General features: G+C 32.0%; 1 protein-coding gene across 1 annotated transcript in view; it reads right to left on the minus strand.

Annotated features, from left to right (window-relative positions):
• The window catches only part of LOC139498569 (uncharacterized), a 113,395-nt gene that overhangs the window by 28,686 nt on the left and 62,949 nt on the right, over nt 1-21,760 (minus strand). Inside the window, exons 23-36 of the mRNA XM_071287012.1 lie at nt 21,037-21,186; nt 19,602-19,889; nt 17,624-17,803; nt 16,395-16,772; nt 7,840-8,040; nt 7,204-7,272; nt 6,612-6,821; nt 5,891-5,972; nt 4,983-5,194; nt 4,283-4,456; nt 3,463-3,596; nt 2,827-2,989; nt 1,471-1,626; nt 66-365 (exon numbers count right to left, since the gene is read on the minus strand). Of these exons, the coding sequence (XP_071143113.1) occupies nt 66-365; nt 1,471-1,626; nt 2,827-2,989; nt 3,463-3,596; nt 4,283-4,456; nt 4,983-5,194; nt 5,891-5,972; nt 6,612-6,821; nt 7,204-7,272; nt 7,840-8,040; nt 16,395-16,772; nt 17,624-17,803; nt 19,602-19,889; nt 21,037-21,186 (2,697 nt within the window). The remainder of the gene's footprint in view (nt 1-65; nt 366-1,470; nt 1,627-2,826; nt 2,990-3,462; nt 3,597-4,282; nt 4,457-4,982; nt 5,195-5,890; nt 5,973-6,611; nt 6,822-7,203; nt 7,273-7,839; nt 8,041-16,394; nt 16,773-17,623; nt 17,804-19,601; nt 19,890-21,036; nt 21,187-21,760) is intronic.

Here is a 21,760-nt window from a genome sequence, read left to right on the forward strand (position 1 = left end):
ATAGACTACTTACTAATATAGTGATCGATGGTATATAAACCAGCAATATCTTTTAGACTACTTACTAATACAGTGATGGATGGTGTATAAACCAGCAATACCACTGTCCCCAGTACCACAGGAACTTTGAATGTTTGAATTGGTTACATTAAATGCACACTGTGTCCGATTGTCACATTTATCTTGGACTCCATGGGCATCACTATGGTTACATTCATGGTTGTAAAACATATAATGTACAGAATCGATAACAATGTATGGATCTGTAGGTGGATTGTACCCAGGGTATGTCTCATAGGCTTCATTTTCCTCTACACATGACAATGAGAGTTCCAGCCATTCTGTAGTGTTAGTATAGTAATACACTGCAAAAGAAGAAAAATGTAAGTTTCAAAGCATTTATTTAAGGAGGCTCGAGGGTATAAAAATTTCAGAAAAAATCAAACATTTGTTTTTCATTACAAGTTTTATTTATTTCCTTTTGTAGTTGCTACTTTATCATATGGTACAAAAGTCATTCAAAACAATCACTTTGTGTTGGCCCCAGATGACTTTCAAAATGTATACATCATTGAAAAAGTTCCAAATTATCTCCCTTTGGTGGAAAAATGCCATTTTTTGGCTCTAAAATTGAAATATCTTTTTCAATTCATCGGTGACCTATCTTTTTTAATATAATTTCCATATAAGCTGTACTTAAACTAAATTATTGTAAAATTTTAGCGATTTCTGTAATAAATTTCTTTTTTTATTTCGATATTACCTTTATTTCTCTTATTACATCAACAGAAAAAAAACACCTTTACAAAAATGTATGCTTCTTTCGAAGGCAGATTGTGAGCGCAAATGAACGGTGACCCCACTTTTTTATTTTATTTTTCTATTAACTATAAGATAAAGTTCATTTATAGAAAAATATAGAGAAATCCTATATAAATGATTTAGACCCGTGAACCCCCTTAAAATGAATACAAGACTGTACATTGATCTGCAGTTTAGGAAGATTTTGATTTGTTTTGTAATTTAAGTTACATTGTCTCTTTAAGAGCTTGATTTTTTTGTGTCATCACTTGGTTTTTGGACAGCATGATTGTTGTCTAATACCACTGAAAGGCAAGTTTACTAAATGTTCATCAGCTTGTCCCTTAAAGGGCAACTAAATGTTGTTTCTGTCCAAAGCTAACAAAATAAAAGCTTCAATCTAAGATTTATTTTCCATGTTTATTGCTAAACATGTGTTTGACAAAACATATCTGAATTTTTAGCCCTTATTGCTCTCCTACTTGATACTTTATCAAGCCTTTCAACCTCTTAGATTCAAGCATCACCGATACTTTTGTAGAGGAAACACTATTCTGGCATACAAAAATACAAGCCAGATATTTTTTTCATTACATTGTGGAAGTCTTGATCACAACTTATAACTTCCTTACTGTATTGTCTGTACTTAAGCATATTTATCTTCCTTACCTTCTGGTAATCCTTCCTCTGTAATGTTTCTTCTAATCATAAATGTGACATTACTTATTCCGTAATCTGTTCCATCAAAGCATGACAGATGAATCAGATATTCATCACTGACAGCTTTATTCAAAGAGGCAGAATTATGTAGAGTGATGGTTTCTCCTACAAACAAGAGCAAAACATGGAAGATATTGATCTCTTTTCAAAAAGATATAATTATACAGTAATAATATCTATCTTAACAAGTAATAAATTCAAAAGGTAGAACTATGCAACTACTATTTACATTCAAATAACTATTATATTTGTAATCAATACTTGCCATCAAGATAAAACATAAATTCTGTTGATGAGCAATATTTGCCATCAAGATCAAACATATTTATGTATAGTTGCTAAGCAATACATACTATCAAGATGGAACATAATATGTGTATTTGTGCTATCTAAGTATTGCCATCAATATGGAGCATATTTGAAGTTGCTTAGCAATACTTTCCATCAAGATAGACCATATTTGTAGTTGCTTTGCAATACTTACCATCGAGATAGACCATATTTGTAGTTGCTTAGTAATACTTACCATCAAGATAGAACATATTTGTAGTTACTTAGCAATACTTACCATTGAGATAGACCATATGTGTAGTTGCTTAGCAATACTTACCATCAAGATAGAACATATTTGTAGTTGCTTAGCAATACTTACCATCAAGATAGACCATATTTTTAGTTGCTTAGCAATACTTACCATCAAGATAGACCATATTTGTAGTTGCTTAGTAATACTTACCATCAAGATAGAACATATTTGTAGTTGCTTAGCAATACTTACCATCAACATAGACCATATTTGTAGTTGCTTAGCAATACTTACCATCAACATAGACCATATTTGTAGTTGCTTAGCAATACTTACCATCAATGCTTAGCAATACCTACCATCGAGATAGAACATATTTGTAGTTGCTTAGCAATACTTACCATCGAGATGGACCATATTTGTAGTTGCTTAGCAATACTTACCATCGAGATAGACCATATTTGTAGTTGCTTAGCAATACTTACCATCGAGATAGAACATATTTGTAGTTGCTTAGCAATACTTACCATCGAGATAGAACATATTTGTAGTTGCTTAGCAATACTTACCATCGAGATAGACCATATTTGTAGTTGCTTAGCAATACTTACCATCAAGATAGACCATATTTGAAGTTGCTTAGCAATACTTACCATCAAGATAGACCATATTTGAAGTTGCTTAGCAATACTTACCATCAAGATAGACCATATTTGAAGTTGCTTAGCAATATTTACCATCAAGATAGACTAAATTTGAAGTTGCTTGGCAATACTTACCATTGAGATAGAACATATTTGAAGTTGCTGGCTCTGTACTAGATATATCACAACTAATTGGATCACCACCATTAGAATAATCTATATATTTAAAAGTATATAATCCTCCTGTTTGGATATCATCTATATATACACTCTCTGGCAGATTTGGGAAATCTGGAGGCTACATACAAAAGAAATAATATAAAATGATACATTTTAAACACAATTCAAAATTAATATTCTAAAGTTGGAGAAAGAGAATGACATAAAATGTTAGATACCAAGGAATAGGACTTCATATTCCATTTTAGATGAGCTTGGTTATTCTGTTTGCATGTCAATTTAAAGTAATATAGGAAGGTATACTTTATAAGCACTAAGGTGTTATTGTCCAATTTGTATGTAGTACTTGCAAATGAATGTTCAATGTAAGCATCATTTTATTAATACTTTCATTTTTTCCTCACGTGCATGACATTGGCCCGAGTGACAATTTTCTGCTATTTGATTATTTGTTGTTTGTTTTCCATTTAGTTTCTATACATTTTCATTGCATGATCCAAACAATTCACTATCAAGCTAGTAGTTATATTCTGTATTGCAGTGAACTTGTGTTATAAACAGTTCCCTTCCTATGTATCTATGGTAACTTACCACATTATATGTTGTTATAGTAACAGTTCCTGTTACCCTGTTGTAGCAGGAATCCTCAGCCCAAACAACAAATGTATGTTCCACCTCATGTGTACCCACAGTATGAGGCAACATGGCTTTTACATGGATAGAATCTGCAGTTAAAAATATTTTCACTGATTTGTGTTAACTAAATAATTAAGCTATTTTCAAGATTATAATACTTGTACATATGTTCAAATATTTTAAGTCAGTATCACTATACATTACCATAAATAATGGTAAATTAACACCAAACATCAAGACATTTGAAGACAAGATTGGGTCATCAAACACATTTTACTTTCGTTGGTCGTTTTGTTTTTTGTCTTTGACCTGTCAGATTTTTCTACTTTGTAAGAGTTTCAATGTCCCTTTGTATCGTTTGCCTCTTGTTAATATTTCAGAGGCAGTATCTCCAGTGAAATTTTCTAAAGTTGTGTTGATCTAACTCAGCTCATCATCATAGTTCAGCTAGGAGCATTTAATTTTGTTCTTTAACATCAATGATATTTACTTTTTGCTATTTTCTTTCAGTTTTCTATCTTATTTTTATAACCATGCATGTTGATATAAAAAATCATCAGGATAAAAGTACTAAATTTTATAACTAGAAAAACTTTCACGCTCAGTTTTTTATTTGTGTTGCTTAGTCTTTAGTTTTCTATGTTGTGTTATGTGTACTATTGTTTGTCTTTTTGTCTTTTTCTTTTCCAGCCATATGCATGGCATTGTCAGTTCGGTTTAAGAGTTTGAAAGTCCCTCTGGCATCATTTGCCCCTCTTTCACTAACGTAACATACCTGCTTGTGTATCAAGATAAAAATAGTCATCAGAATCGTACTCTGGCTGAATATCCAGGAATCTATCACTGTAGTCTGAGTCATTGAAGTAGAAGTTCATAACAAACATATCTATAGCCCTGTGATCCTCTACTCTAACATTGAGTTCAGTCATCACAAACTCTGGTTCTGTGTCTGAAAATAAAATGATTTCATGGCTTAATTAATCTGATAACTAAATTACATAATAATAAACCACGTTTAAACTTATAATTAAACTTACTGGAGTAGGGATTTATGACTGGAAGGAAAATCATCAATGCTCTTCAACTTTTTACTTGTTTGGCTTTATAAAGATTTTGATATGAGCATCACTGATGAGTCATATGTAGACTAAACGCCTGTCTGGCGTACTAAATTATAATCCTGGTACCTTTGATAACTAAATACATTCCCATTCCAGGCAAAATCCATGAAAATTGAATTTCAACAAGTTATAATGAATCCAATGTAACTTACTTTTCTTTTTCTGACATTTCAAACATACTATTTCAAGTTGTTTGGCCTGGGAAAATTTACAAGCAGATGCTGTTTTAGCTTACTGATTCACATTAGAGCGAAATCATTTAGAAAATTGAATATTGATTGATATAATATTGTACAAATTAATAATTAATAAAAACTATGGAAATGAACACAAAAAAAATATCAAACTAATTACTTGTAGTAGTGGTAAATTCAATGGCATAAATAGTATTGGAGACTGGTGTTCCTGTCCATTCTACAATATCTCCATCCATGGGATCTTCAATGGTTGTTTTATATGTCATATCAGGACAATAATTTATACGATAGTCTATATTATCATCAGTAGACGGATTAAAAGATGAATCACAGGAATCTAGTCCAATAATGTTTCCTCCATCATCAAAACTGTCAAATAAAATTATAAGACAAATCATAAACAAAATATACAGTAACAATTCATTGGGACTGTTCAGAAAACATTCACTTTATTATACAATATTGAGTCAAATGAGAAGTCAATTTCATTTATTTGTACAGTAGTCTTTCAGAATATGTATATATATTTATTGGGACTAAAAGATGGATGGGACAATTGGCTGGACAGTGGGAATACACACTGCAATTGCTTTAAGCAGATGATAGATGACGACAGATATGTTTCAATGAAATAGTCACCCCCTTTCCCTAAAATGGGACCTACAGATTTTTTTTATCAATTGGTTTGTATTACATGAGCAACCCCATAGGTGTCACATGTGGAACAGAAACTGCTCACCCGTCTGGAGCACCTGATATCACCCCTAGTATCAGGTACAGTTCTGATATCACCCCTAGTATCAGGTACAGTTCTGATATCACCCCTAGTATCAGGTACAGTTCTGATATCACCCCTAGTATCAGGTACAGTTCTTGTTGTCAGTCTCTAGTTTTTTATGTAGTGTTTTATATACTGTTGTTTTTGTCTCTTTTAGCCATGAGGATGTCAGTATATTTTAAACTTATGAGTTTGAATATTTCCCTTTAGTATCTTTCGACTCTTTTTTATGTAAGTCTCCACTCCTATAGTGGTACACTTATCAGGACTGTTTATTTAATACATACATTCCTATGCGATCCCCAGCTACAACAGCAATACGCTCTTCAACAGGTGGTGTGTATGTAAACACTTTGTTCAAATCAGCACCTAAAAAGAATTTGAAGATAAAATTGCTGTTCAAAAGTCGCTAATTTTTAAGTACAATTGGAATGATTGGTATTCTCCAACTCTTAGCAGACTTTCATCCCTTTTTTGTTTTATAATCAGTGTGTGGTGCACTAAATCTCAGCTTTCTCTTATTAGTCAAAATTCAATGAGGTAAAGTTGTCCAAAGCCATGCACTATTTTCTACAGTTACTGGAATAAAAGTCCGATTTTATTTGAAGACATAATGTTATAATCATGATAGAATATAAAATTGAGAAAGGAAATGGGGAATGTGTCATAGCGACAACAACCCGACCATATAGCAGACAACAGCCGAAGGCCATCAATGGGTCTTCAATGTAGGGAGAATTCCCGTACCCGTAGGTGTCCTTCAGCTGGCCCCTAAAAATATGTATACTAGTACAGAGATAATGGACGTCATACTAAACTCCGAATTGTACACAAGAAACTAAAATAAAAAATCATACAAGACTAACAAAGGCCAGATACATACATATTAAGCAAAATAAAAGTAATTTGAAATCAGTAAAAGTGCAGACTATAATTGATAACTAAAAGTGCGGTTATATCAACAGAAATACCTAGTAATAAAAACCAATTGCAAGTAACCACAGTTACCTGTAATTTCTACTGTGTTAATACCAACAACTTTTCTCAAATCTTTGTAGTCATATACTCCTGCTTGGTTCCACTTCTCTCTACTCCATTCTACTGGTCTCCATACAATAAATTTCAGGGTACCAGTATTAACTGGGTATATCGTCCAGTCTTTTATCAAACCACAGCAAGTGATGATATGGATGTCGCTTTCCAGAAGGAGTGCGTTTCCTATAAAAAAAAATCATTCTTAGATATTTATTTTTTAATTCTATCAAAGCACAGAAAAATCTGTGTAAACCAAAAACATATTAAAACTGAACTCTTGAATCAAATATCTAACCTGTAAAAACTGAACAGTCACATGCAATCAAAACAAAATCTGTAGTTTCAAATTTAAAATGTTTGATGAAGACAGAGTTCACTACAAAAAATTCTTACAAATTTGACATATTTATCACCTCTGATAGCATGTACAAATTTCTGAAAACAATATTTGCAAACTTAAATTTTTCCAATAATATTTAAGTGTGCTAATTTATTTTATGCAGCTTTTCCTAGTATGTCATGTATGTACAATGAACACAAAATGCATCCTCAACATCTAGATTACCTGGTATTATATCAGCAATAGGAGACAAAGTTGACACATCCTGGTAGTTATAGGTGTTCTCTTCACAATCTACAAAAATGTAATCCAATTAAAAGCAATCCATACGGAGCATGCACATTTTTAAAGGAAATGTTGTATGGGGAGACGGTTTGGCTGCACTTATATAATACATAAAACATTCATGAGATTTAGGACTTCTTTCGATTTACTAACTAAATTGTATGGCGGGTTGGTTATGATCAAACATACAATCAAACTCTGCTCTCCAAGATAAATATTTTTTTTTAAACCCATTTGTCAAAAGTGTTTGAGTGTTAAGAGAAAATAAAGAACAAATCTTGTTAGTATTGGTGAGGTGAAAAATGGGTTATAATGAAATAAAATTTTCATTATCCTCTGCTAACAACCCTGGGTCAATTTCAAGACCCTCATTAGCTCTCTTTGATTAGTAATCTTTCCAATGAGGAAAATGTCATGTTCTAATCTATTAGGTCATCTGAATATGAAGAATTTTATCAACAGAGACAATAGCAATCATACTCGAAGATCTGGCATATCTCAACTATAATCTGGTTCCCTTTTACCATCACAATGTAGCATCATTTTTTATTTTCAAATTAATAACTGTAAACCTACATGTACAAAAAGGTTGTGTACCATCCATGATACAGTCTCTATTTTCACTACTCTGTAGTTCTGAATTCTCCTGAGCACATGTCTGGAAATATCCATCTGCTGTTGTTACTTCATTCTTACATGTCCTTGTCCTTAACTGATCCCCTCTTCCACAGGTAACTGAACAGGACGACCATTCACTCCATTGAGCCCACTGCGGTACTACAAAGTTAAATAGTGTGATGTTTCACTATAGATGTATACCTGCCATTGCCTGTAAGACTGTCAGGCAAAAGGCTGTATTCTTCATTTAGTTTATTTGGTAATGAAAATGGAACTTACACAACACATTTTAAACATTACAGTTAATTATGTGAATGGGAATACTTTTTCCCATAAATGACCCATAATTATGCAAAAAAAACAACAAATATGAGCAGCCTTTTTTGCAACCTGAATGTAGTTATTTTTCTTCCAAATTGATATATGAACAACACTTTGAAATAGACATTTATAAAAATAAGAAAATGTAGTATGATTATAATGAGACAACGCACCAAAAGAGACCAAATGACACAGAAATTACCAACTAGTCCGCTATTAAAGACCCCAAAATGACAAATGTAAAACAATTCAAACAAGAAAAGTAATGGCCTAGTTTATGTACATTTGTAATGAATACCGGTAAACTATGTTTTTTCAATCATTGCAGAATGAGGATATTTTGAGTTGACCAATATTCTCATATGCAGTCTGCAGCAATGGGAATATCCATGTTTTGCTATTGGAATTGAAAAAAGTTATTCAGACCAGCCAAAAAAAAAAGAAATGTTGGCACAAACAAACTAGAGGCTCCAATAAGCCAGTGTCACTCATCTGATATTTTTGTTTATAATTGATGCATAAACTAATGCAACCGTTATACTTTTGCATTAATTTCAGAGTTATAAGCCAAAAACTGTATTTTACCCCTATGTTCTATTTTCAGCCATGTTGGTTGGCAGGCGGGGTCAACAAACACATATTTAAAACTAAATACCCTAATGATGATTGTGGTCAAGTTTGGTCAAATTTGTCTCAGTAGTTTAAGAGGAGAAGATTTTTGTAATAGATTACAAAAATTTACGAAAAATTGTTAAAAATTGACTTTAAATGGCAATTGCTCCTTAAGGGTTCAATTGACAATTTTGTTCATGTTCACTATTTGTAGATCTTATTTTGCTGAACAGTATTGCTGTTATATACCTTATATCTCTATCTATAACATGTATAATAAGGCCAATTAAAATTAATTGATAGATTTTCATCCTCGCCCGCCCCGATTTTTATTATTTTGAAAAATTTACGATTTCTGGATTTTGTTCATTTCTGTTACCGGTAACCGTCAATAATTTGGTTTCATTCGAACTTCCTTTTTTAAATTTTTTAAGAGATAGATTACCAGAAGGGCATGGAATATTCGGGTTACAAGTATTAAATATGCTGTGTCCAAGAACGCAAATCGCGGTATGTCACAAATTGGAAATTTCTTTCATCAGAAAATTGTGAATTTATTTAATAATACATTGATTTTGTGTAAGCAAATTTGGGCTGTGAATGATTTCCAAAATGCAAAGAATCATGGAACAAATTGGTAGAAAAAATATAACTGAATTAAAGAAATTGACAAAAGCACGAACTTGTTAGATCTATGACCGTATATCGAGTTCAAAGAGTCGGCATTGTGTACTAAAAAACCCTTAGATTTACCTATGGCTATTATTTTTGTTTAAAAACACAAAATACCATTAAAAGAGTTTTTAAACAACTTCATGTTTTACAATGTAATTATATATGCATCATTCTTACATAACTTGAGAATCTCAAAAGCGCCAACTTTACTATTCCCAACACTTGTTTGAGTTTTCATTTCATTCATAATACTTGTGTTGCATACCATTGCATTTGCATAAGTTTACGGGGACTACAAACCATCGCTTAGAGAGCAAAATAAATTTGTAGTTGGTAGTCAAGCTGATTAGAGAATTTCTCCATGGTTTTACTGTTTACTGAAAATAGGTTTCTAAAGTAGCAATTGCATGTAGAACAGTCGTTGCAAATCAGAGATGTTTATTCAAGAATTATGAAAAATATCTACGATTCTTTCAACATGTTTACACATTTAGATGGTATAAACTACATTTTGTAATTATAACACTTGCATATATATGAAGTTTACGCCACAAGAAGGTTTCAAATTAAATAAAAATTTTAAAAAATAATCCTCCCACCCGCCCAATTTTTTTCAAACTTTGGATGAAAATCTACTAAATAATTTTAGTTGGCCTAATATTAAAGATAATTAAAAATAAACAGCTGCGCCATGAGCACACGATACGCCCGTCGCATTTTCCAAGAATAAAATTCAATAACTTCAATGTCATATCAGAAATTTATAAAAAAAACTTAAGGGAGGTTATCTTAATAGATATAAATCAGTCACCAAAGTTTAATGAAAACTACTCAAAGTACTTTAAGGATATATTGTCTGAAAACTGGAAAATCACTCCTCTTTATGAATAAAATCCCATAACTCGGAAACATAAAGTCTAAAATTTACAAAAATCGAAGGGAGCTCATATCAATAGATATAAACAATTCACCAAAGTTTTATGAAAACTGCTCAAAGCATTTATGAGTTATTGTCCAAAACCTGGAAAATCCCCCTTATTTTGATGAATAAAACCCCGAAACTCGGAAACGTAAAATCACAAATTTATAAAAAACGAAAGGGAGCTCACATCAATAGATATAAACAATTCACAAAAGTTTCAAGCAAATTGGTTAAAGCGTTTTTGAGTTAATATCCTATATGTCCGGACAAACAGAGACAGACAAATGGAAGGACAGGGGGTTTGACGAACGAACAGATGCACAGATCGAAAAATTTATGCCCCTTAGTTGGGCTAAAAATTAAATAAACTCATCATAGATATCAGGATTAAGTTTTGTATTTACGCCAGACGCGCGTTTCATCTACAAAAGACTCATTAGTGACTCTCGAATCCAAAAAAGTTTAAAAGGCCAAATAAACTATATATAAAGTACGAAGTTGAAGAGCATTGAGGACCAAAATTCCTAAAAGTTTTGCCAAATACAGCTAAGGTTATCTATTCCTGAGGTAGAAAAAAATCTATATGAAATCTTTATACAATTTTTTTTCTTAAATATTCGAATAAACGTTCCTCTTATGAAATTAAATATAATAAACGCATAATTGTTTATCGTCCACCTTTGATATATTTTTTTTAATTGTGGCCAGATCGACTTTAAATATGTGCTGGATTGACTTGGGCTGGTACGACTTGGGGCTGAATTAACAAGAAACCTTTCACTCTCAACAGACGACACAGCTGGTACAATAAATATTTATCTTCTATGGTTTTATATGGATGAAATTCAACTGTAGTCCAGTCAAACTAAGATTTAACCTCAAACTAAGCAACAGAAAATGTTTAAGCATTATGCCATTTATATACACAGAAAAATGTCCCATAAAATCTAACTTGAGGAAAACTCAAAATCAGCATTTTTTATTTCCTATGGAAATTAACATTGGAAGGGGAGATAACTCTTACTAAATGAGTCTTTTTTGGTCAGTTTTTGGTTGTTTTTCTTAAAATTTATGTAAAGTATGATACTTTGATTGGGTTATAAGTTTGTACTTGACTAAATTATATAATCTTCTGCTCATGAAATGTACAAAACCATATTGTTATTGGTAGTTTTATTTTTTCGTGCCTTTTTCATCAAAGAAATTGCAAATTTGAAGCTTTGTGACCATTTTGAAAATATAATGTGAAAATTTGGTATTGTTTATATCTGTTTATTATAATTTTTCAGCATTTTACTTATCTAAAGAAACTTTAAACCACAAAAAAAAGAACACATGCTTAATTATTTTGATTAAATTTGAGATTCTTTATCTTGACATGTTGAAAAATTCAATAAATGGTCAACTAATGAATTACGAAATCTAGATCATAGCTTGATAAAAGATATGAAAACACCTTTAGAGTTGTTTGTTATACTCTAAAGACAACTAAAAAATCAAGAATCAATACGTTCTGGTGAATAGAAGCGGTAAAGGTATGATTTTGTATCAATTTTTATTGATATTTCTGCCTTTTTTTGCAAGAGTTATCTCCCTTTTCAATGCAAATCTCCATAGGAATAATAAATGGTGATTTTTTTAGTCTTCCTTAAGTTAGATTTTATGGGACTTTTTTCTGTGTATATTTGGTGTATAATGCTAAAGATTGAAACTGAAAAATCTTCTGTTGCAACTACTTTTTTACTGGCTATATATACTGTTACAATATTTATACTATTTAAACAATGTGAATAAGCTGTTTTCACAGCACTTTCAATGTTACTGTTTGGACTAACTCTTCTCAACTATCAGAATTATTATCTACAACATCATTTGGTTGGATTTCAACTTCTTTAAGTTTATCAGATATCAGATCCTGTTTTGTTGAAGAGCTCTGAATAAAATCAGTTATCAAAACTTTCTTTTTCGTCCAATTGTTAAAATTCTACAGGGGTTAAGAAATCCACTAGCTCGACGCCGGGGACTAGAGCATTTACACCTCCGGCAATCAAAACTTGTAACCAATTTTTGCCCAACGGACTGGTAACAAAAAATTCTTGGCGATTCCAAAACACAAAGTGGAAAATCCCTTCATCTCTATTCTAACTTAGCCAATCAAGTTCAATTACGTCATTTGGGATTCCAAGAATTTGAACTAATGTTGTATGTTTTAAAAATTGAACAAATGACTCTGGGTGGACCGGTATCATGGTTTGATTGCAATTCCAGTACTATCATTACCCATTTCTCCGAACTTAGTGTATTGTACAATGGAATGGTCGAGCTGAGACTTTCAAGTAACGGTACTGGGGGTATGATGCATTGATTGACATGAACTGTTACTTAGTAAGAATGATTTAATAAGCCTTTCAGAAATACATATTAACATAGAATTCTAAATTTATGATCAATTAAAAAAAAAAGAAGTAAAATGAAAATTCCTCAGAACCACTGACACACGTGTGAGCATGTGCGCAGGTGTGAGATTTAATTTTGCATCCGAATTCTTCAAAATATGCGAACATTATCATGGATAACGCTATCTAAACATTCATTTCAAGAATTTTCAAGAAGAAATTATGTGGAAAGAACTACATAAACTGAATGGACAACTTTGACAGTGTACACAGCGTTTTGTGTCCATCTTTGGTCTGTGTATTACCATTGACAAGTCAACATTCCGTAATAGGAAAAATAATTTTTGAAAAAAAAAGTACAGTTCTGATCGACAGGGTGATTTTGCATTAATAAAGAGTTTAAGACAGATTTTATTTCACTAGTTTTTAATATTTTGTATGTGGACTGTCAATTTAACAGTTTACGTCAGAACATCAAAGTTATATCAAAAGTCTTCTGAAGTTTAGTATCGTTTAATGTAAATTATTCATGCATTGTGATGATGCCAAAATTTTAAAAATGATTGCCTTTGTGACTATTAAAGTCTTACAGGATTGAAATTTCAATCAGGAGAAAATATCGAGCTGACTCAAACATTTGTTAAAAGTTCAGGCTATCAGGTTTGATTTGCTGGTCTAGCAGTTCTTTCATCAGGACTAGTAAATTCTGCTTACCAATAATTCCCGGGCTGTTACAAAAAAAAATAACCCCTGTTCAAGGTAAATTTTGTTCAAAACAGGAGCGCTAAAACAATGATAACAATTTTCTTCTAAACAATATTTTAGATAAAATTGAAAAAACAAATCATTTATTTGGCATATGAAGGACTTTAATCACACAATTTTATAAACCATTTATTACATTGGTTGCAATGAATTACATTGATTTCTCAGTGAAATAAAAACCGATATTTTCACATGTGAAATAAAAGTGGTTATTTCACTCCTCTGTCACACAACAATAGGCATTATCAAGACATTGTCAAGACGATGTCAATAAGTCAAATCAAAACAAATTGTCAATGCATAAAAAAAGATTGAGTTCCTTCCATTTTCTACTTTAAATTCATAAATTTTGCAAATGTAATAAAAAGAATAACTAATCAAAGAATTCAAATATCGAAAAATATTCAACTCGTGATGAACAATTCTCCAAAATCAAATTTCTCTGGCAAACTGCAACCAGATGCTCCGCAGGGCGTAGCTTTATACGACCGCAGAGGTTGAACCCTGAACAGTTGGGGCAAGTATGGACACAACATTCAAGCTGGATTCAGCTCTAAATTTGGATTGTGATTAAATAGTTGACACAGCATAGGTTTCTGACACAGAATGAATGTGTTCTAATGAACTTAAAATTTTTGTTTTCTCTTAGAGCAATTCACTATGTTGTTGAATATTAATCCTCTCAAAAAAATGTTTGAAGAAATTTTCTTTTTTATTTATGAAATTTCAAATGAGAAAAATTGAACCCAATTTTTTTAATCACATTCCCCTTTCCCTTATTCCAAAACTAATCTCAATTAAAATTTCTAATGGAGTTTGCAACAATAACTACTCATTTAAATACATCACAAAATATTAAGATGTAAAAAAACTGCTTGTTATCACTGAATGGTAAAGATTATTTTAATTTATCAGTTGGTAGTAAAAAGTGAATATACATTGTATATTGTATCTAACAAAGATTTAAGTTGATTCTGGACAAAGAAAGATAACTCCAATTAAAAAAAATCTTGCTATTGCACAATATTTTGCAATTAGATATTTCTTGCTTACTATTCTGGACAAAGAAAGATAACTCTAATTAAAAAAAAATTTGCTATTTCACAATATTGTGCAATTAGATATTTCTTGCCATTGCGCAATACTGTGCAATTGAAAAGACTTGCTATTGCACAATACTTAATATAATAATTTTGGATCCTGATTTGGACCAACTTGAAAACTGGGCCCATAATAAAAAATCTAAGTATATTTTGGATTCAGCATATCAAAGAACCCCAAGATTTCAATTTTTGTTAAAATCAGACTAAGTTTAATTTTGGACCCTTTGGACTTTAGTGTAGACCAATTTGAAAACAGGACCAAAAATGAAGAATCTACATACACAGTTAGATTTGGTATATCAAAGAACCCCATTTATTCAATTTTTGATGAAATCAAACAAAGTTTAATTTTGGACCCCGATTTGGACCAACTTGAAAACTGGGCCAATAATCAAGAATCTAAGTACATTTTTAGATTCAGCATATCAAAGAACCTAACTGATTCATTTTTTGTCAAAAACAAACTAAGTTTAATTTTGGACCCTTTGGACCTTAATGTAGACCAATTTGAAAAGGGGACCAAAGGTTAAGAATCTACATACACAGTCATGACAGTTAGATTCGGCATATCAAAGAACCCCAATTATTCAATTTTGATGAAATCAAACAAAGTTTAATTTTGGACCCTTTGGGCCCCTTATTCTGTTGGGACCAAAACTCCCAAAATCAATACCAACCTTCCTTTTATGGTCATAAACCTTGTGTTTAAATTTCATAGATTTCTATTTACTTATACTAACGTTATGGTGCGAAAACCAAGAAAAATGCTTATTTGGGTCCCTTTTTGGCCCCTAATTCCTAAACTGTCGGGACCTAAACTCCCAAAATCAATACCAACCTTCCTTTTGTAGTCATTAACATTGTGTTTAAATTTCATTGATTTCTATTTACTTAAACTAAAGTTATTGTGAGAAAACCAAGAATAATGCTTATTTGGGCCCTTTTTTGGCCCCTAATTCCTAAACTGTTGAAACCAAAACTCCCAAAATCAATCCCAACCGTTCTTTTGTGGTCATAAACCTTGTGTCAAAATTTCATAGATTTCTATTAACTTCAACTAAAGTTATAGTGCGAAAACCAAGAAAATGCTTATTTGGGCCCTTTTTGGCCCCTAATTCCTAAAATGTTGGGACCAAAACTCCCAAAATCAATACCAACCTTCCTTTTGTGGTCATAAACCTTGTGTTAAAATTTCATAGATTTCCATTCACTTTTACTAAAGTTAGAGTGCGAAAACTAAAAGTATTCGGACGCAGGACGACGACGACGACGACGACGCCGACGCCGACGCCAACGTGATAGCAATATACGACGAAAAATTTTTCAAATTTTGCGGTCGTATAAAAATGGAAACTGCCAGTGGAAACCCTGATCCCAATCCTTCCTGTTACTAAATATATAGGGCCTGTGGTACCAATAACCAGGTTGCTATCCCTTTGGAGCTCTATCAAATGCTGTGTAATTACAGTATGAATATAAGCATCTGTCTGCATTAATCAGATATCAGTAAGGGGACAAAGACATGAAAACTGGTTCATAAAGGTACAAATTGAACAAACACATGTTTGGGAGAAAGAACCAGTTTGATATTTCTTTGCACATCAATAATCCAATAATTATATTTACAAACAAAGCAAAAGCAAGTTGAAAATCTGTGATACTCCAAAAAAAGTACAATAGTTCTATAGATTGGTAAATTCTAATGTTGCTAAAACTTACTGTGACAGGTATAACCCCAATACAATGCTCCACAGATAGAATAGTACTGCTCAGGCTTGTATGACGGCAACTGTTTATTACAAGTGTACCAGCCTTTATCATGACACACATATGTTTCAGTGTAATCAAACTCTGTTGTGGAAGATGTGTTTGTGTAGCAAGTGGCTAAGCTACTCTCTAAAATTGGAACTTCACATTTCCAATAATTGGTACAGTAACTGGAAACAGTAGTCTTAAGATTCCTCCAAGGATTAGCATGATTATAGGACCATTCACATCCATAGCTCCATATACCTTTAGTAATCTCAAGGGATCCATTAGTAGCAAAACTTGTGCAAACTGGTTGCCAGTTGTCATTTTTACAGGTGCCTCCTGTATCTGTAATCATATTAGAAATGATACATTATTAACTATAAGAATGATTGAAACTTATACAACGAGCTCTCTCAAACATGGTCTTTACAAAAATACAGAAACTGAAACACATGCTACATACTTATTTCAAATTTTCATGGAAAATCATTGATACTTCAAATCCCAGGAGAATATACAGATAACCTTGAATCTAAACCTAGGTCAATACATAATCGGTCCATGAAACAAACAGCTAATCTCGAAACAGAATCAGTCTTTCACTTAATTCTAATCATTTTTACTTTCACCAACAGGTTGAAAAAAATTATAATCAACATGTGGTTTGCTTATCTCTGTTCTTTATGGATCATAAGGCTAAATAAAAAATGATTTGTGTTTTCTATTACCCTACCCCTCCTAATTTTTAAACTCGAAAATAGCCTACCCTAAAGTTTCTTTTGTCATTTTTCAATAAGCACTGTTAAAGTCAGAACGTTTTAAAAGATGTAATAGGAAACACACATATTAATTTGTTTGGCCTAACTTTAAATTATGATGTCATATTATCTTGCTTTCACCTGAATTTACTATTGAGACATCAAAATAAATTGGCAACCATGATCGAGGAATTACATCACATAATCATATCAAATGAACACATCTTTTTACAGCTCATTGGAAAAAAAAAGATAAATTTGATTAAATATCATAAGAGAAACAGATATTCCACCAACAAGCCTCACGCAATACGTACAATATTTTTTTACATTTGACAGTCAAAATTTTAAAATTGAAAAGTACTTAGGGGTGAAATATTATATCACATTTGTTGCCGTGGTAAAATCTATATTTAGATTCCCTGTCATCTAACTTACATGTACAACTGTTGGTATTACATTCTTGTGATTGATATTCTCTGTTGTCCTTGCAGATTTGGTTTTTACTATGATCATTAGGAGATGGATTGGTACAAGTTCTGGTACGAATCTGAATACCACCATCACATGATCTGTCACAATCTCCCCAGTCTGACCAAGATGTCCAAGCCCCATCCTCTGTAATATAGGTTAATTTAATCAATCAAGACCAAAACAAATATAAAGAAATTATTTACAACATTTTTAAAGGGACCAAATTTCTAGTCCCAGAAAACATAGGATCTCTGTGTGGTACATTCTACTTTTAATCAAATTTTCATTGTGATGCAATAAAAGAACAGAGTTCAAATATCCCCTGCAATGCACATATATATTTTATCTATGCAAGGGCAGTTGTGACAATATGGACCTTGTCTTTAAACTTTAGTTTTTGTTGTTTGGTCATAGGAAACACGTCTTACATGAACAACATTTTTATCAAAGAGAGTGTAAACAAAAAGGTGTTTCCAGACATTAATTGTACCACTCTGAATAAAGATATGCATCTAAATGGTGTAATGGTTAGTGCATCCGACTACTAACACAAAGGTTCTTGGTTCAATCCCCGTTCTGGGGAGAAAACTTGAGGGACTGAATTTTTGGCACTACCTTGACACCATTTGCAAGTATGGTCTTGAGAAACAATGATAGTCCATCGGAAGGGGACGATAAATGGCTGTCTCTTGCACGTAAAAGACACCCTTGTAGATTTTGAAAAAAAGCATGCTGAAATCGCTACTAGGCAGCACTTCCACCCGCAAAGTGGAAAGAGATTAATATAAGTTGCAATAACTTGTTTCCCAATCCATTATAAATAAATATATGTTTAAACTAATCTGAATTACACATATATAATATATATATATATATATAGTATATAAATATGTAAATATTTAACACGTATAACAAAAAAACATTTTTTTTATTTTCTTTAAATTTTTTTATAGATATAAGAGAAATTAAGGGTAGATAGCAAATACAGTTTCCAATATAAGTAATATTTCCAAGGGGCATAACTCTGTTAAAATTTTTGATCGTCACCGATTTTCATAGGTGTCCATCTTGGATTGTACAATAGCAGAACACGGGTGCCTTTCGCCATCTTGGATTGTACAATAGCAGAACAGGGGTGCCTTTCGCCATCTTGGATTGTACAATGGCAGTTCAAAATCTGTGTAGATCTTTACAAAAATGTGCAAATTTTGAGAGAAGAATGTAATTCATTTGTAAGATCTTTAATCGAAATGAAGAAAATCATTTCTTTTATCATGTTCTATGACTAATGTTTACATATACAGAATATTTTGTTTGATTCAACGTTTTCAACTTTGCAATGCAGGGTGAGGTAACTCAAGACACCTTTATAAAGTTATTGTTTTATGGATTAACTTATATAGTTTTGTTGCAAAAATACAAATTCTGAGACCCCAATTTTTGTTTTTGTTTTATGAAAGTATAAAATTAGAGCTATCTTCTCTTATTTTTTATTAAAATTCTATAGCTTAGATTTCTTTCAATAACACAAAACTGGGTATTCCAGACAATTTTGCTCCTGCAGCTTAGTGTTCAAGTTTGTAGTAAAAGAAACTTCGGAAAAAAAAACCACTTCAGTTAATCAAAATAATGAATCAAATGTTAAAACCGTATGTTTCATCCTGTCTATATTGTATATCTTCATATTATTATTTTCATTAAAGCAATAATTTGCGAGCCACAAAGGAAAATATTATAAAAACCAATTTCGACCTAATTTTTTCATTCATTCATTGAATGTTTTAAGTAGTTGCATAAAAACTACATAAAGTAATATTTCCCTACCAATCAAGAACAGTTAATCGAGAAATTTAAAAATCTAATGTGACCCCCATTTGTCTGCCTGTCATACTTAATTATTATCTACTGGAAACCCCGTTGAAATTATGATACATGTACTTACTAATGCAGATATACGTAAAATATAAGCCCCCCTGTCCATTAGTCCCACAAGAACTTCCAACATTGGCATTTGTCACTGGAAATGAACAAGATGTCTTATTTTCACACTGATCAGCGACTCCACGAATATCAGTATGATTACAATCTCTGTAAGTATATCGAACATCAATGATTTTGATGTAAGGGTCTGGAGGAGAAACAAAATCAGTGTATGTGTAGTATGTCGTCTTCTCTCCATCACAGGATATCGAAGCTGTGTTCCCTTCCAGCTGATCATAGTAATAGATTGCTGAAACATAATCATTAAATATTTTATTCTCTAAAAAATCTCATTATAGATATATAATATGCTCAAGGCAAAACCTTTTGGGAGCCAAATCTATTAAATCTCTTGGAACATTTAAACCAAAAGGGTCATATTGAACAATAATTTGTAAGGATTCCGTGGAACCCAGTGTCTTCTCTACTTTTGCTGTTTTCTATGTTTTCAGTGTGATAGGGGAATGCACATAATAGATTAACAGTTAATGAAAAGTAAATGTTCGTTTGAAATGTACGAAAAACATTATGCTTGTAAAAAATGAATACATAAAATTGAGAATGATGATGGGGAATATGTCAAAAACACAACAACCCAACTAAAGAGCAGACAACAGACGAAGGTCACCAATGGGTCTTCAATGCAGCGAGAAAATTCCGCACCCAGAGGTGGTCCTCAGCTGGCCCCTAAATAAAATTGTGTACTAGTTCAGTGAAAATGGACGTCACACTAACTCCAAAACATATAAATGAACCAAAATTAAAATCATACAAGACTAACACAAAGGCCAGAGGCTGCTGACTTGGGACAGGCGCAAAAATGCAGCAGGGCTAAACATGTTTTATGATATCTCAACCCACTTTTGATACAGTATGCAATCAAATCTATGGATTTATAGAAGAGCTAGTTGAAAAATAAATGTATTGAATGAACAAATGATAAAGAAAATAATTTTTACGTTTTCCTCTAGATACTATCAGTATATTTTGATTGTAAGAAGCTTCTGTCCAAGGTGAAAATCCAGGATGGTTTATGAATCCAATAAATGTTTTAAAAACTTAAAACTGCAGACTTATGTATTGGTAACTGGAAGAAAACTAGGTCCATTTATAAGGAATATACGGAAAAACAGGAAATAATTTTTTACAAAATGTCTTTTAGATACTAGCTTCTGATCACAAACAAGCTTCTGTCCAAGTTTGGTAGAAGAGTTAATTTTTTTAATTCGACGGACAACGACAATGGAAGAAGTACGCCATGTGATGAGAAAAGCTCACTTGTCCCATTGGGCCAGGTGAGCTAATAAAGTAAACCACAAAGAGATCAATTAATAGAAAAGTTTAAATCAGCTTAAAATTTAATAGTATGATCTAAGACTTTATATTCAACTACTTACTCATAGGTATACGAGTTTGTCTCAGTATATTGACATAGATGTAACCATATCTTGTATTACTGCCATCGTTAGCTTTCATCTTTATTTCGTAGGAACTGGCCAATGTATCTGTATTTAATATTGCTCCATCTTTCTGCATCACAGTATGATCTACAAAAATGCATATATATAATCTACTAGGAAGACATTATAAATGTATGGTGGTGATGTTGAGGAGTAAGCTGATCCTTCGATGTCTTGATTATGACTGCAATGCAAAACTTAACCAGAAACATTAATGCCTAAAATGAAGATCAAAGTCACCTAATTTCATTGCACAGTTCTTTATATTTAACAAAAAGTAAAACTTGGTAAAACAACCTTTCCTTATATTATGACGATGAAAGTATAAAGGAACAGTTATGGACCTTCATGCTAAACTGAAACTATAGGCTCTAAGGGGCCTGTGTCTCTCACCTGATATTTCTATTTACAATTGCTGCATGAAAAAATGCAACCGTTATACATTTGCTATAATTTCAGAGATATAAGCCAAAAATTGCATTTTTACCCTAAGTTCTATTTTTAGCCCTGTCAGCCATGTTGGTTGCATTTGGCAGGCTTGGTCATCGGAAACAATTTTTTAACCAGATACCCTTATAATGATTATGTCCAAGTTTGGTTAAATTTGTCTCTGTAGTTTCAGAGGAGAATTTTTTTTGTAAGATTACAAAAATTTGTTAAA

Source organism: Mytilus edulis, chromosome 12 (assembly GCF_963676685.1).
Source record: "Mytilus edulis chromosome 12, xbMytEdul2.2, whole genome shotgun sequence".
In the NCBI taxonomy this organism is placed as follows: Eukaryota; Metazoa; Mollusca; class Bivalvia; order Mytilida; family Mytilidae; genus Mytilus; species Mytilus edulis.